Here is a 13,639-nt window from a genome sequence, read left to right as displayed (position 1 = left end):
GAGCTCCATTTGAAAATTACCTAACTGACAGATCAAAGAAAACCATTGTTTGTAAACAAATTTCCCACTTTGACGTTTGGTGCGCAAGTGTTTGTTTTGGTTTGACTCCAGTGGTGTGTGCGTTGCTCTAGCGAAAGTGTAGCAAAAGTGTAGTTCAGCCAAGTAAAACTAACCATCCTAGAAGCAGAATGACCGACCACACACAGACAGCAACCGATCCGGCAAGGATATATCTAACGGCGGAGGAAATTTTGGCGGAAAAGATTTACCTCTGCTCGTTCGACAACTGCTTCGCACTGTTGAACAACTTGGCAAACCTGCAGATGCACCTGACCAAACATCACAAAGCACCGGCGGAAAATCTACAGTTCCTGTGCAATGCCAACAAGACGGAGCCCAAACTGTTCTTCTGTCCCATCGCCAGCTGCCCATACTTCCAAACGGCCACCGAATGCACAAACGGAGCGCGTAGCTTTAGTTCTCTTCGCTCGCTGAAGCAACACTTCCTGAAGGTGCACGGCGAGCGAAAGCATGGCTGTGAAGCGTGCGGAAAATCGTTCGCTACGGAGAGTTTCCTGCGACATCATCGGTTGTCCTGTGGCCGGAAGTTTGTCTGTGAGCATTGCTCCTACACGTACGGTTCCCGGGAGGCACTGCTAACGCACGCCAAACGGAAGCAACACGGCTACGAAGCGTTGCTTTTGGCGAAGAAATCAAACCCCAAGAAAGCGACGAAACAGAAACCCGCCAAGAAGTGCGTTACTACGAGTACGCAAACGTCGCAGGAGCGGGTGGGAGAACATCGAGCTACACAAACGTGCGATCTCGTGAAGATTCCTGCCATTGAACCAATGGAAGAGAACAATCCTTCAGCTCCAGTACAACAGCTTTCCTCGAAACCAGAAACGGTTGAAAACTCCTGCAACACAAACTCAATTCTCGGTTCGCACGTGACCGAAAGCGTGGAACCTTTGGCACCGGTAGTGTGCACCGAAACGCAAACCGACTTCATCGACTTTATGTTTTCCGGCTCGGACAATCGGCACGATCCTCTGCTTTCCTATGCCCACATGTACACCCAAACGTACGACGATCCGGGACTGCTGACGGCTGACCTCGGGCTGTCCACGACCGAAACGCAGACGAGCTGGAACGAGTCGGGCGAAACGTTTGGCGACTATCTGGTATCCACGGAGACGCAAACGAACTTCGATATCGATAGTTTCGATTGCTCGAGTAGCAATTGCACCGCAGATAGAACTAGTCCAGGGAACTGCAAGCAAACGCAGATGCCGGAACCAATGCAGGCTGAGTTTCATTTGCTAAGGGGAGCAGATTTTTTGAGCGATATTGGCGACTCGATCGATGGCCATGCATCCGTTCACGCGCCGGGCTCTTGATATAAGGAGACGCGGGATGAGGATCCCTGTTATCGACGATTCGAGTTCTAGCAGCACGGTGTAGAAGCTCGACTTTTATAAAGCTCTTGTATATATAGATGTATAAGTGTAGAAATTTAGCTAAAATACGTTACCGGCACTAGTACTAGTAGCATCTCCAAACAGACTGTATGCAAAAGGCAAAACTCTGAGCACCGAATTTGTAAATTGAGTTAGCAGTTGAAGGAAACTATCCTCTTGTAACTCTAAAACACGTTTACTCATAGTATAGTTAGATGAATTCCAAACAAATAAATCAAATCAATGGGGCCGAAAAACTATATTTTCATTTCTACAGCACTTCAGATGTCTTCCTTATTTCCCACAAAATATAATTTCCGATTGAAGCCGAAACGACCCGTGTGAAACGTTCCATTTGAACCTCTCGTCAACTGTCAATCACAACTGTCATTCGAATGTCATCCAACAGCAGCAGCAGCCGAAACGAAAACACACACACATACAAACAAAGAACTTTACTTTCAACGCACCGAAACACAGATTTGTGTAAAGCCAAGAGCAACATTTAGAGCCCCAACACCTCGCAATAAAATGGGTAATTAGTGCCGGCAAGTGTAAATTCGCACCGCAAAAAAGTCAAACCAGTTCCTATTTCACGCTGTGTCGACATTCGTACGAACGTTTCGGCTTCCGGCACGACATGTATCGCGAGTAGAACGGAGGCCTTGCGGGACCACTACTGCGGGACATCCCCGGACGAGCGCGGACACCACCCGGCATTCGGTGCTAATTGTGTGTGATCATTGTTTCGCAATCGGTTCGATCCGGCTACCGTTTGTGGAGTGCGTGTGTGTGTGTGTCGAATAGGAAGGAAAGCGGCCGCGGAAAATGGGCGATGCCGGATGTGTACACTTTGCGTCGTACGTGAAGGAGTACGGGTACGAGCCGTACAGCTACGTGCACGGGTACTTCAGTGCGTGCGTCAACAAGGAGGCCCGGCTGCGGAAGGCCCTCTCCTGTCTGTGCTACAAGTGTGGCAGCTCCGGGCCGCAGCTGTACTGCTGCCTGCACTGCATCTACTTCGCCTGCAAGGGCGCCCACATTACCGAGCACTACAAGCACACGAAGCACTTCATGGCGCTGGAACTGTGCTACGGCATGCTGTACTGCTACCAGTGCCGGGACTTTATCTACCACAGCAAATGCCAGACGATCGCCGAGCGGCACCTCTGTCTGGAGGCGCGCAGTCTAGACAAAAGCCTGTCCTGGCGTCCGTGGAGTCCCTCGCGGCTCGAGATCGAGCTGCTGCTGAAGAACCCGAAGCGCCGGCACGTAACCGCACTCACCAGCATCGGGCTGCGCGGGTTGCTGAATCTCGGCTCGACCTGCTTCATGAACTGCATTGTGCAGGCGCTCATCCATACGCCCCTGCTGCGCGACTACTTCCTTGCCGAGCTGCACGAGTGTACGGCGAAAACGGCCGCCAAGTGTTTGGTGTGTGAAGTGTCGCGGCTGTTTCAGGAATTTTACTCCGGCGCCCGAGGTCCACTGTCGCTGCACCGGTTGCTGCATCTGATCTGGAACCATGCGCGGCATTTGGCCGGGTACGAGCAGCAGGACGCGCACGAGTTCTTCATCGCCACGCTGGATGTGCTGCACCGGCACTGCAAAACGTCGATGAAGGAGCAGGCAGCAAAGGCGGCCGCGGCTGCAGCAGCGGCAGCAGCAGCCGCGACCGATAAATCGAAATCCTCCTCCTCCTCCACACAGCCAAACTCGCATCAACCAATGCAGCATAGCGGCTCGAACTATCTTCAGCAGCAAGGTGTGGCACAGCAGGACGGCGCGGGTGCGCTGGCACAGTCCGGCCCGAACGCGTTACCACTCTCGACGGCTGGGAATCAGTCACAAGGGGGTGCAAACACTGCCACGGGCACAGCGAACCAAGCGGAGCCAAACCAGACACAGTGCAACTGTATTATTGATCAGATCTTCACCGGCGGTCTGCAGAGCGATGTCGTGTGCCAGGCGTGCAACGGTGTCTCGACCACGATCGATCCGTTCTGGGACATTTCGCTCGATCTGGGCGAATCGTCCAACGGGCAGGGTGGGTACGGTGGACCGCCCCGGTCCCTGATCGACTGTCTAGAGCGATTCACCCGGGCGGAGCATCTCGGCTCGAGTGCAAAGATCAAATGCAACAAGTGCAACAGCTACCAGGAGTCGACCAAGCAGCTGTCCATGCGCACGTTACCAATCGTCGCCAGCTTCCATCTCAAGCGCTTCGAACACTCTAGTCTGGTGTGTATCCGATGCGCCCGGTTCCCCAAACAAACGGGAAGGGGTGGAGGGGAGAAAGATCGTTAACAAATTGTGCTTTGTTTTCCCTTCCGCAGATCGATAAGAAAATTTCCACCTTTATCTCATTCCCTGCCGAGCTCGATATGACGCCGTTTATGTCGCAGATAATGTCTGACCAGCAGCAACAGCAATCGGCTGTTCCTCATTCACCGTCGTCCTCGTCGTCGAGTTTTAACGAGCGAACTGGGGGAGCAAACGGTTCCTCTACCGGCACGAGTTTAAACAGTGACTCGACGGCACGCCTGCCGGTAGACAAGAATACGGCCGACTTTCGCTATTCGCTGTACGCCGTCATCAATCACGTCGGGACGCTCGATGCGGGCCACTACACGGCGTACGTGCGCCACCAGAAAGACATTTGGGTCAAGTGCGATGACCACATTATAACCACTGCCACACTCCAGCAGGTTTTGGACAGCGAAGGGTGAGGAGGGGCTCGATCCAAAGGAGCACGAATGAAGACTAATATGGAATTTTCACTTTTCTTTTAGATACCTTCTGTTCTATCATAAGAAAATACTGGAGTACGAGTAAAAAGCCGCCCACCCCGTTGGGGAGAGGAGCAGCGGCAAAACGGGTGGGCAAGGGTGGGGCATTACCGTAGTGACTGACGGGAATACACATACAAGACTGGTCAAAAGGCACCCGGTAGGATCATGTAAAAAAAAACACAGAATGGAAATAGGAATTCAGGGTATCGGGGAAGAAACGTTGTTTCGGAAAGCGTTAATCTAACGTTACTTAATTACCGTGTACGATAGCTGAAAGTGTCACCCGCGTGGCCGTAATTCGAGCGGGAAGCAGGAATTGAAGATTAGGGGGAAGAATAAGCCGACGAATCGATCAAAAGACCATTTTAGCAAGGAAGTCGATCCGACCATGACCATTAACAGAGTAGGCCGCGACACAAATACACACAGAGAGAGTGAGAGAAAGAGAGGAAAATACATGCCATAAAGCGTGTTAAAGTTTAGTTTATATATTTATTTACGTGATTTAGTTTTGGTCGTCCCTTATTGTTTCCTTCCTATCCCCTCCTTCTCTCTTCGATACACACCGTAAGGTAATGTGCGTGTGTGCTGGTTATTGGTTTAAATCGTGTTTTTTTTTATTTGGCGATCGATTGACGAACGAGTAAAAACTGATGACGACGGATGATGCACTAAGGAGGGGGAGGGAGGAAGGGAGGAGAGTTAGGGATGACAAAAATGTCGTGGTTGGAACGGGGAGGGATCGGGGAACAGGGAGAAGAGTGATGTGTGGGATGGAAAATATAACAAAACGGAAAACGAATCTTCCCTTTAATTCGTTCCCTCTTTGCGGAGAGAGAGAGAGAGAGAGAGAGAGAGAGAGAGAGAGAGAGAGAGAGAGAGAGAGAGAGAGAGAGAGAGAGAGAGAGTGAAGAAAGAACAATTCTAACGACTGTTTTGAACTAACGAAATAAGAAAACGGAAAGCCTCGGTTGAGAGTTCTACCAAATCTCATAAATCTCATTTTAATGGTGCCTAAGGTGCTAATAATAATTATAATTAAAAGAAAGAAAAGAAAACAAAATTATGAAATTACAACGATTGCACCCCGCTACCTAATTAGTGTCCCTAGGTTTACATTAAATGGTCATACCGAGTACGTTACGGGTGGTTGGTGCATTATTTTGTTTAAATTCTTTTCCCAAAATGGTTTGAGGATGTTGTTTAACAAAACTTGGAAACATTTCGACAGAAATCCGGACAAACATTGGACGTAATATATATGCATGTGGTCATGTGGATAGCATTTTACTTTTAAATTGAAAATCTCAATCCAAAGCGCCTACTACGTTCCCTAGATAGTATCGCTTTTTTTTAAGCCACGATTTTGTTGTAAATTTATGCTATAACCGAATTGTCCGATGATTATTTCTCGATGGTTGTGTAACGATTTTAGGCTCTATGCTTTTCCTTCCATTCGCTTGCTGCACCACAAAAGGGCGCTTACATAAAGAAGGAAGGGAAACAAATTCTAACAAAACAACAGAACAAAAAATGCAAAGTGCAATTAGTGGATGAGAGGGTGGGTGGATTGTGCAAATGCCTTTCTTTTTCAACGTCTGCGTGACCCGTGACCCTTGATATGGTCCCGGCAAGCTCGGGCCGATTTTCTTTTTTGTTAATTTTGTTCGAAAAAAAAACAGTATTACCTACGCGTGGATGTGTCTGTGCCGTCGATTCGTTACGCATTCAATCGCATTAAACCGCAACGGCATTTTGCCCTCCCATCCCCACCACCTCCTTCCTACAGCAGGGCCGATTGGCAACAGAACAGAACCGATACCTGGCATTCGCCCGAATCGCGTCACGAAGTCGATGGCGTGGCCGGCGCTGTCGTGCTGGCGGTCGGTGTTAGCGAGGAGGTCGGTGCCGGCGGCGAGGAGCTTGCTGGAGGAGGAAGGCCGTTACTGTCCGCTGGAGCGTTGTTACTGCTGTTGGGTGAGCGGGCCGCGTCGTCATTGGTCGTCTTGGTTGCTTTCGGGGTTGTGGTGCCGGCTGTATCGGCGCTCACCGTCGCTGAAGCCCCCGGCGAAGCTGGAGCCACGACGGCTGAAGGCTGTGGAGACGCTAAGGATGTCGACGTGGCAGCAGCAACGGCGGTCTGTTTCGCGAGGTTTGCCCGTGCCGTTACGGCCGCCTCGATCAACCCGTCCAGCAGGTAGCTGTCCGTTTGGGTCGACTTGTCGTCTACCAGCATCTTCTGCCCGCCGGAACCGTACTTGCGCGAGATCTCCAGCAGCTCCCGCAGGCCCTTGTTCTCCGTCACCAGCTTGCTCAGCACCTCCTGCTCCTGGTTCACCTTCTCCTCGTCCATCTGCGAGACGCGCTGCATGACGGCGGCCATCTCCTGTATCTTGGCCGTCTGCTGCCGGATCAGCTCGTCGCGCCGCTCGATGTCGGCCGACCGGTGGTGGCGCGTGAACGCCTCCACAAAGTTGACCTTCGTGTTGAGTATCTTGGCCTGCGTGTGCTCGCGGTACTTCGACATGATGTGCTCGAGCGCGTGTTGGTGGTCCTCGAGGGCCGCCTTCAGCAGCCGGTTCTCCTGCTGGATCTCGCGGATCTGCGGGTTCTCCTGGTGGATGATCGTGATCAGCTGGTTGTTGGAGCGGTCGCGCGCCAGCTTGTTCAGTATGTCGATATCGTCCTGGAACTGGCGCATCGACTCGATGTGCTTGTTGACCGATTCCGACTCGAGCAGCAACGCATCGCCGAGCGCTTCCCGATCCTTCAGCCGGTTGGCGATGCGCTTGGCATCCAGTATGATTTGCTCAAACGTAACCGACATCGTAACGTGTGTTTTCTTAGGATAGCTTTTACCTTCAAGTGCGTGATAGAACTTTATCTCTCTCTTCCCGGTCGAAATCGATCTGGAACATGGTGCGTGTTTAGAGAAAAGACAAACAAAAAAAAGAGGCAAATCAGACCGTGTTAAAAATAAGCTTCCGCATTCCATAAATAGTTACCGATGAGATTAGCCGCACACTATCGAAACAGCGCCGTGTTGGTTTCGCCACTTCAATTTCCGCTGCTTCGTCAGCTACTGAAAACCTCTGCCAGCCAAGGGGAACAATAACAATCACATACTTCTTGCACCCCCTTGCTCAATGTGCGGGGCCACAGAAGGGTAAGGGGGAACCGTTGTAAAGTTACGTCGTATGCGGCTGGGGTGCTATGTTTCACAGCTGAATACACACACGCACGCACAATGGTACCACCCCGATGTGAAATACGCAACGGAGGGTTACGGCTCCAAACACACACACACGCACACTGGTAAACGACAAAACAATAGAGTGAAAGAGGGAATTGTCGTCGTCGTCGTCGTCGTCGTAGTCCGTCCTCCCAGTGACTTCACTGTTGGAAGAAAAAAACTTTCCCGTACGGGTGTCCCTGTTTGTTGCAAAACACACACGCACACACACACTAACCCAGCTGGGCCATTATTGATGAGGAAACAATTCGCAATGCTGCAGGTTCCACTTTTTCCGCCCCCTTTTTCTCGCTCGTAAGCACACAACCAGTGCAAGTGTCTGCCGTCGACGGTGTAGAAATTGTTCTTTCTTTCTCTCTTTTTTTCTGCTCCCCGTTTCTGACAACCCGAAGCACAAGGTGTACACAGACCCGATCCCCCTTTACACCACAGCGCCTGTAGCAACCTTGCCGTCAGCTGTCAACACGGTGCTGTCATCTGACAGCAATGTTTAGCTACGGGAGGGGAGCGAGAGAGAGAGAGAAGAGAAGAAAAAAAGTCGCTGCCAAAAGGGACAAAAGAAAAAACGCAACTTCTTCCTTGGGCGAAAGACACTCGGACGCAATGAAATATTCAGCTTATTTCTTGGTGGAAAACTGTTAACAGAAGTGATAAACACGGCAAGAAGCGTGTTCAAGGGGAAGAAGCTACGTTTTGAGTTCACTTTCGCCTCGCTTGCCTTTCGATCTCTCGGGAGCACGGACGGGTGTACGCTTATTGTTTTTGCTGTCCCTACTACGGGGGTCGATCGTCTGCTAAATGTCGTGTCGAAAATAATTATTCCCCAAGCAATAATTCAGCAACAAAAGCGACACGGTGGTTTCCAGTTCCTTGCCCCGTCTTGCCCCGTAGTGAAGTGATTCCGTGTTAAGCAATCTCATCCAGAGTTGGTTGTGAATTGGCAAATCGCCACCGCGGAACGTTTGCTTGTACACGTTTGCCCACAGTTCTTGCCCATTGGACACACCTCTGAAGGGGGAAAAAAGCTCCCCAAATCGGTTATCGCGTACGGTAAGTGTGTAAGTGTTTCTAATCGGAAAAAATACACTCTGTTCACTGTGCCTTCTCTTCCCTGGTGCCAATAGGTGGGCCAAACAAGCCACAGTTTGCCCACGAGCTTCTCATCCCGCTGGCGATGGCAAAGGATAACAACAACATCAACACGGATGATCTGACTGCAGCCACTCCTTCGTCCTCGGTGAAAGCGGCCCCGGCGTCCTCGTCCACCGCGCCAGAGGGTCCGGAAAATGGTCCGTCCGCCCCGGCGGCGGAACCACAGTCCACGTCTCCATCACTGCCGCCCGCCTCGAGTAGCACTCCGGAGGTGGCCCCGCGCAGGGAGGAAAACCCATTCTCCTTCAAACACTTTCTCAAGTGGGACGGAAACCACACGACGAACGGTGGAGGGGCCAGTGCAGGCGGTGGTAGTGCCGCCAGCAGCATAAATCACAGCCGAAGTGCATCGAGCATAAATGGGCACGGAATGGGCAGCTCGCTGGCGGATGGCGGTGGTGGTACGGGTGGCACTGGCAACACGAACGGAACGCACGAGGGCAAGACGGGGCTGGCTGGGGCGAACGGAAGCACCCTGACGACGGTAACGACCGCCACCACCAGCACTGGATCACCGTCCAAGTCGGCCACCACCAGCTCGCTCAACGTGGTCAGCTCGACGACGGGTGCGCGGCCAAAAATCCCCCAGTTCCAGTCGGTCAACACGCTCAGCAGTGAGTCGAAGATGAAACGGTCGCCCCGCTTCCCGTCGTTCGATTCGCAGTCGAGTCTGTCGGACTTTGCGGACGATCGGTTCGGTTCGATCTACCAGAGCCGCAGCAACGGTTCCTTCAGCTCCGACTATCCTGCGGCGGGCGGTGGAGTGGGCGGCAGTGCTACTGCTGGTGGTGGTTTGCGCGAGGACGCCAACGGGATGGAGCAGCTGGGCGAGCAGGTGGAATTGCTGCGCGGGTATGTGCAGCGGTCGTACTCGAACTTTGATCTCGACAGTCCCGGTTCGTCGGCGGCTGTGGCGTCCGTCGATCGGCGAAACGAGCTGGAAATGCACAACGAGCCACCGGGCAGGGGGTTGGTTGGGGCGGCAGAGTTCTCCGCCGCCCTGCCCGACTTCGTGCAGGACCATCTCGTGATGGAGCAGTGGTACAACACGCTGCCGAAGGGCACGGGCAGCGGCTCGTCTGGGTCGGCCGAGTTCGACGACGTGCTAGACCTGACCGGGGTGGCAAACGTTTCCGGCGGTGGTGGTGGTGGTGGCGCTCCACTGTCTTCCTGTAACGATATACCGTTTGATCTGACCGCGAGCAGCACGACGAGCAGTAGCCGAGCGGCGCGGGATCCGAACACGACCCCCGCTGCTGGACACCGGCATTCCATGGGCGTGCGGCTCGATCTTCCCTCGCGCAGTGGAGCAGCAAACCTGGCCGGACCAGCGGAGCTCGGATTCGATCTTCCACCGCGCTCACCCACGTCTTCGTCCTCGGAACTGCCGCCCGATCTGACCGAAGGCAATGCGGGCGGTGGCGGCGATGCGGGCGGTTCGTGTGGCAGATCACGATCCTACTACTATTCCGTCTCACCGCCGCCCGGCTCCAGCGGCACGACGGGTGACAACAAAATCCATCGCCTGCCGGACTTTCTGTCCGACGGGCCGATTCATTCGTCGGGACGGTTGGCCGACGTTACGCACGACACGCCGCACGCGTCGGAATCTTCGTCTTCGGCGACGATGGGCGGCTATCGGCAGAGCCGGAGACAGTGGGAGACGCAGTACCAGAACCGGCTCGGGGCGGAATCGCTCGAGAACGAGCGGCTAAGGCGCGAGCTGGAAGCTAGTCGTCGGACGGTCGGTGAGCAATCGCGCCGCATCCGGGAGCTGGAGCGCGACCTCGAAACGATGGTTTCGCTTGCCCGACCTGGGGGCGCCAGTGGGTCGACGCAGTCGAATGCAAGCAGCTTCCTGCAAGCGAAAACACGGGCCGTTACGGCTGAGGCGGAGATGAAGCAGCTGCGACAGAAGCTGAGCAATATGAGTGTGAGTAGCATTTGGGAGGAGCGTTTTTAGTTCGAATGTATTTGAATTGGTTCGATTCACATTTGCAGGTCGAAATGGAAGCGCTGCGAAGAGAAAACGAAACGCTTAAGGAGGAAGCCTGTGGGGGCGCCATCGGAGGTAGCACGGGTGCGGGCGCCAGTGCTAGGGTGCGGCAGGACGACGGCGCAGGAGACCTTGGCAGCCGAACCAGGCGGGACCGTTCTTCCGCTTTTCTGCGCGCACAAACGGTCGCCCTTCGGCAGGCAGCATCGACAGCGGAAAGCAATCTAAGGTAAGGTGGTGCAACTATTGATCCGTCTTTCCATTTGTTTCATTCAATATCGAATGCCAATTTTCTCGTACTTTCCCGTACCCACAGACAACTGCTAAGCGGGGTGGAAAACCTCCGATCGATGGCCAATCAGATAGAAACGTTTCGAAATACGCAGGACGAGGTAAAGTCTGAGGGTGTGTCGATACCGCTGGAGGACTATCTGCACGACGTCGGCGTTAATAGCGACGATGACGACGACGATGACGACGATGATGAGCCGTTCGGTCCGGCCTTGTAGATACACACGAAACGGGATTGTGAAGCGTGGGAAAGCGTGGAAGCGGTGGAAGTCTAGGTGTAGTGTAGCGCGCGACTGATTGCGGATGTTTGGTGTGCGTGTGTGTGTGCTCTCTGGCAGCAGATCTGAAATCAAGGAAAGAGGAATTCGGAGCAATGCTCGTGCATGTATTTAAGAAAAGAATATATATATATATATACACTGATACACCTATCACATAACCCCATATGGAAGGGCTTTAAATCGGATCCTTTTGCGCACATTTGCACCACAATGCTATTGGCATATAACGTTCCCCTAGGAAGACAGACAGACAAACATACGCAGGAATGCACAGTGTGCACGGTTGGTGTGAATATTACACGGTTGTAAAACGACTCATTAACTAACATCATCATCTTCCTCGTACGCTTATGCGCGCACCTTCGCTTGAAATGGATAAAGTGCAACTAAACCCGCCGGCCCTTGACGGGAGGAGGGCAACAGGTGGCGTGTGGTCTGGTGGGCATTATTCTACCATCCTCACAGAGGCAGCTGGCTAAACGCTTGTACGCTTCTCTCCCCGCGCACACGCGCAGACCCACTGACTGTTTAAGATATATTTCCCTGCCGCAAAGGGCGCAAAGAAGGACCATCCAGTAGCGTAAATAATACAAAAGCGAAAAAAAAAAGCTTTAGTTAGAAACCAAAGCGGGAATATCATGCGCAAAATGGTTTGCTTTGTACGAAACGTGCAATGGCGGCTCGGGGGGCATACGGCACGCTTAAAATTGGCTTTACAAGCGTTCCATCTATCGCTCGCTCTCTCGGCAATGATGCGTTTAAATACTCATCCGCGCAAGCACAAATCGTTCGAAACGCGCTAAAATGTGTAAAGGAAAAGTGTGTATTCGGGGACGTATGGCAAGCAAAAAGGGGTTTTAGATGGAAAATACGATTAGCTGGTGGTGTGAAAGCTTCGGTACACGACGTGATTTGTGAAGGGACACTTAATAGTCTGCGAAAAGATAGAGAGAGAGGGAAAGACACTTTATCTTGTTTTCTTGTGATCCCAAACGAAAAGGATTTGATGAAACGATTCTCCCCGAAATCAAAATAAACGCGAATGAAATAAGAAGGGGAGGTGTGGGTTTAGGAAAAAGAAACAACGTTTACAACGATTTTTCGCTTTCTCCCAAAAGCAGCAGAAGAAAAAGAGAGATAAACAGCGAAGGTTAGATGGAAAACACCCAGACGAATAAAGGCTATAACATATTTAAAATAACACTATTTTAAACAGATAGTCATCTTGATTGCTAATGGGATATTATCCATTATTTACGTGTTTTGAATTCCCTAGTAGCTTTGATTGGCTTTAAAGCAAATTATTTCTGTGTTGTGAATCGGGCTTTGTAAATTATTGAAGTTTAAAAAGGCATTTCCTAAATTTTTCAATTTCATGACCACTTGCCATTCAAGCGATTTATCCCAGGATGAAATTTATTTGGTTTTCATTGAATTTTGTCACAAAAGTTCAACCCTCAGTAAAACCGTTAATTTAGCATAACAATTGCGTATTTGAATGATAGCACTGTTGTTGTTGTTCAAATGTCAAAAACGAGCATTGGCAGTGCTGCCAGTGCGATTGTGATAGTGCAATGGTGGAAGAAACTTTGCACAACAATTGTATTATTTTCCATATTTTACCATATTTTGTGCATAATTTGAAGGATAATTTACGAAGATTTTTACAAAACGATGCAAAAGTAATGCTTTTCCCAATTCCACAGCATTGAAAATGATAAATTGAAAATCAAAACCCCCCTATTATGTCCAGAAGCTACGCCCGATCGCCCAGTGTGCGCGATCCACCCGTCATTCCACAACAACATTTCCCGTGTTGTTTGGAAAACTCTTGAGGGGGTGAAACAATACACGCGGACGGAAGAAGAACCAATCGGTGTAAGCAGAAAGTAAATTGGGTGTAAACGCAACGAAAAGCATACGCGGCGGGCCTGTGCGAGGGGTTGCTGTTTGCGCACACATTGCCTGCCCTGTCCCGTACCACACGACACCCACGTTCTTGCCGGGTGGCACAGTAGGCGACAGCGCGTATGAGTGTGTGTTTTTTGGTGTGCCGTGGCAAAAACAACAAGGAGTCGGCAACTCCTTGCGCGGTTTTCACGGTCCGCAAGGGATGGAATAAAGCTAGTTAATTAAACGTGATTTGTCAAAAGTGCTGGTGAGCACGAAAAAAAAACAAAGGGAAAAAAAGGTGCATTTTCCAAACCCAGTGCTGTGCCAAACGGGAACACTCCGTGTGTCTGTGTGTGTTTGTGGTATCCACGTTTTCCACCCGGAGGGAGACAAAGGGCAAAAAAGTGCAAACAATCTCCGTGTTACGCACTGCACGCCCGTGTGTGTGTGTGTGTGGTGACGGAGCAGAGTATCCCTGCAGCATCCTGACGGCAACGATACGGTGTGTATTGTACGCTTTT

The 13,639-nt window shown here is 51.5% G+C and overlaps 5 protein-coding genes across 6 annotated transcripts in view; 4 read left to right on the top strand and 1 right to left on the bottom strand.

Annotated features, from left to right (window-relative positions):
- Positions 1-46: 46 nt before the first annotated feature.
- On the top strand, positions 47-1,741 carry LOC121600025 (ATM interactor). Its single transcript, XM_041928289.1, has one exon. The coding sequence runs from the start codon at positions 189-191 to the stop codon at positions 1,398-1,400; it is 1,212 nt and encodes a 403-aa protein (XP_041784223.1). The 5' UTR covers positions 47-188; the 3' UTR covers positions 1,401-1,741.
- A 134-nt stretch (positions 1,742-1,875) lies between these two features.
- Positions 1,876-5,127, top strand: LOC121600257 (ubiquitin carboxyl-terminal hydrolase nonstop). Its single transcript, XM_041928697.1, has 3 exons — positions 1,876-3,701; positions 3,797-4,185; positions 4,253-5,127. The coding sequence occupies exons 1-3, from the start codon at positions 2,289-2,291 to the stop codon at positions 4,293-4,295; spliced, it is 1,845 nt and encodes a 614-aa protein (XP_041784631.1). The 5' UTR covers positions 1,876-2,288; the 3' UTR covers positions 4,296-5,127.
- Positions 5,128-5,608: 481 nt separating this feature from the next.
- LOC121600265 (FGFR1 oncogene partner 2 homolog) lies at positions 5,609-7,897 on the bottom strand. The gene is made up of 2 exons (XM_041928707.1): positions 7,258-7,897; positions 5,609-7,161 (listed from the first exon to the last, which is right to left on the bottom strand). Exon 2 carries the CDS (start codon positions 7,077-7,079, stop codon positions 6,096-6,098), a length of 984 nt encoding a protein of 327 aa, XP_041784641.1. The 5' UTR covers positions 7,080-7,161; positions 7,258-7,897; the 3' UTR covers positions 5,609-6,095.
- Positions 7,898-8,011: 114 nt separating this feature from the next.
- On the top strand, positions 8,012-11,279 carry LOC121600256 (mediator of RNA polymerase II transcription subunit 1). 2 transcript variants are annotated; one of them, XM_041928695.1, is made up of 4 exons: positions 8,012-8,555; positions 8,630-10,590; positions 10,659-10,882; positions 10,970-11,279. In XM_041928695.1, exons 2-4 carry the CDS (start codon positions 8,680-8,682, stop codon positions 11,160-11,162), a joined length of 2,328 nt encoding a protein of 775 aa, XP_041784629.1. In that variant the 5' UTR covers positions 8,012-8,555; positions 8,630-8,679; the 3' UTR covers positions 11,163-11,279. The 2 variants fall into 2 exon arrangements, with proteins under 2 accessions (XP_041784629.1, XP_041784630.1); XM_041928696.1 differs by having other exon boundaries at positions 8,012-8,563.
- Positions 11,280-13,014: 1,735 nt separating this feature from the next.
- The window catches only part of LOC121600254 (calcium-transporting ATPase type 2C member 1), a 51,830-nt gene continuing 51,205 nt past the window's right edge, over positions 13,015-13,639 (top strand). Inside the window, exon 1 of the mRNA XM_041928694.1 lies at positions 13,015-13,620. The gene's annotated coding sequence lies outside the window, so the exon portion shown is untranslated. The remainder of the gene's footprint in view (positions 13,621-13,639) is intronic.

Source organism: Anopheles merus, chromosome 3L (genome assembly GCF_017562075.2).
Source record: "Anopheles merus strain MAF chromosome 3L, AmerM5.1, whole genome shotgun sequence".
Taxonomy (NCBI): Eukaryota; Metazoa; Arthropoda; class Insecta; order Diptera; family Culicidae; genus Anopheles; species Anopheles merus.
This window is presented reverse-complemented; position numbering and strand designations above follow the sequence as displayed.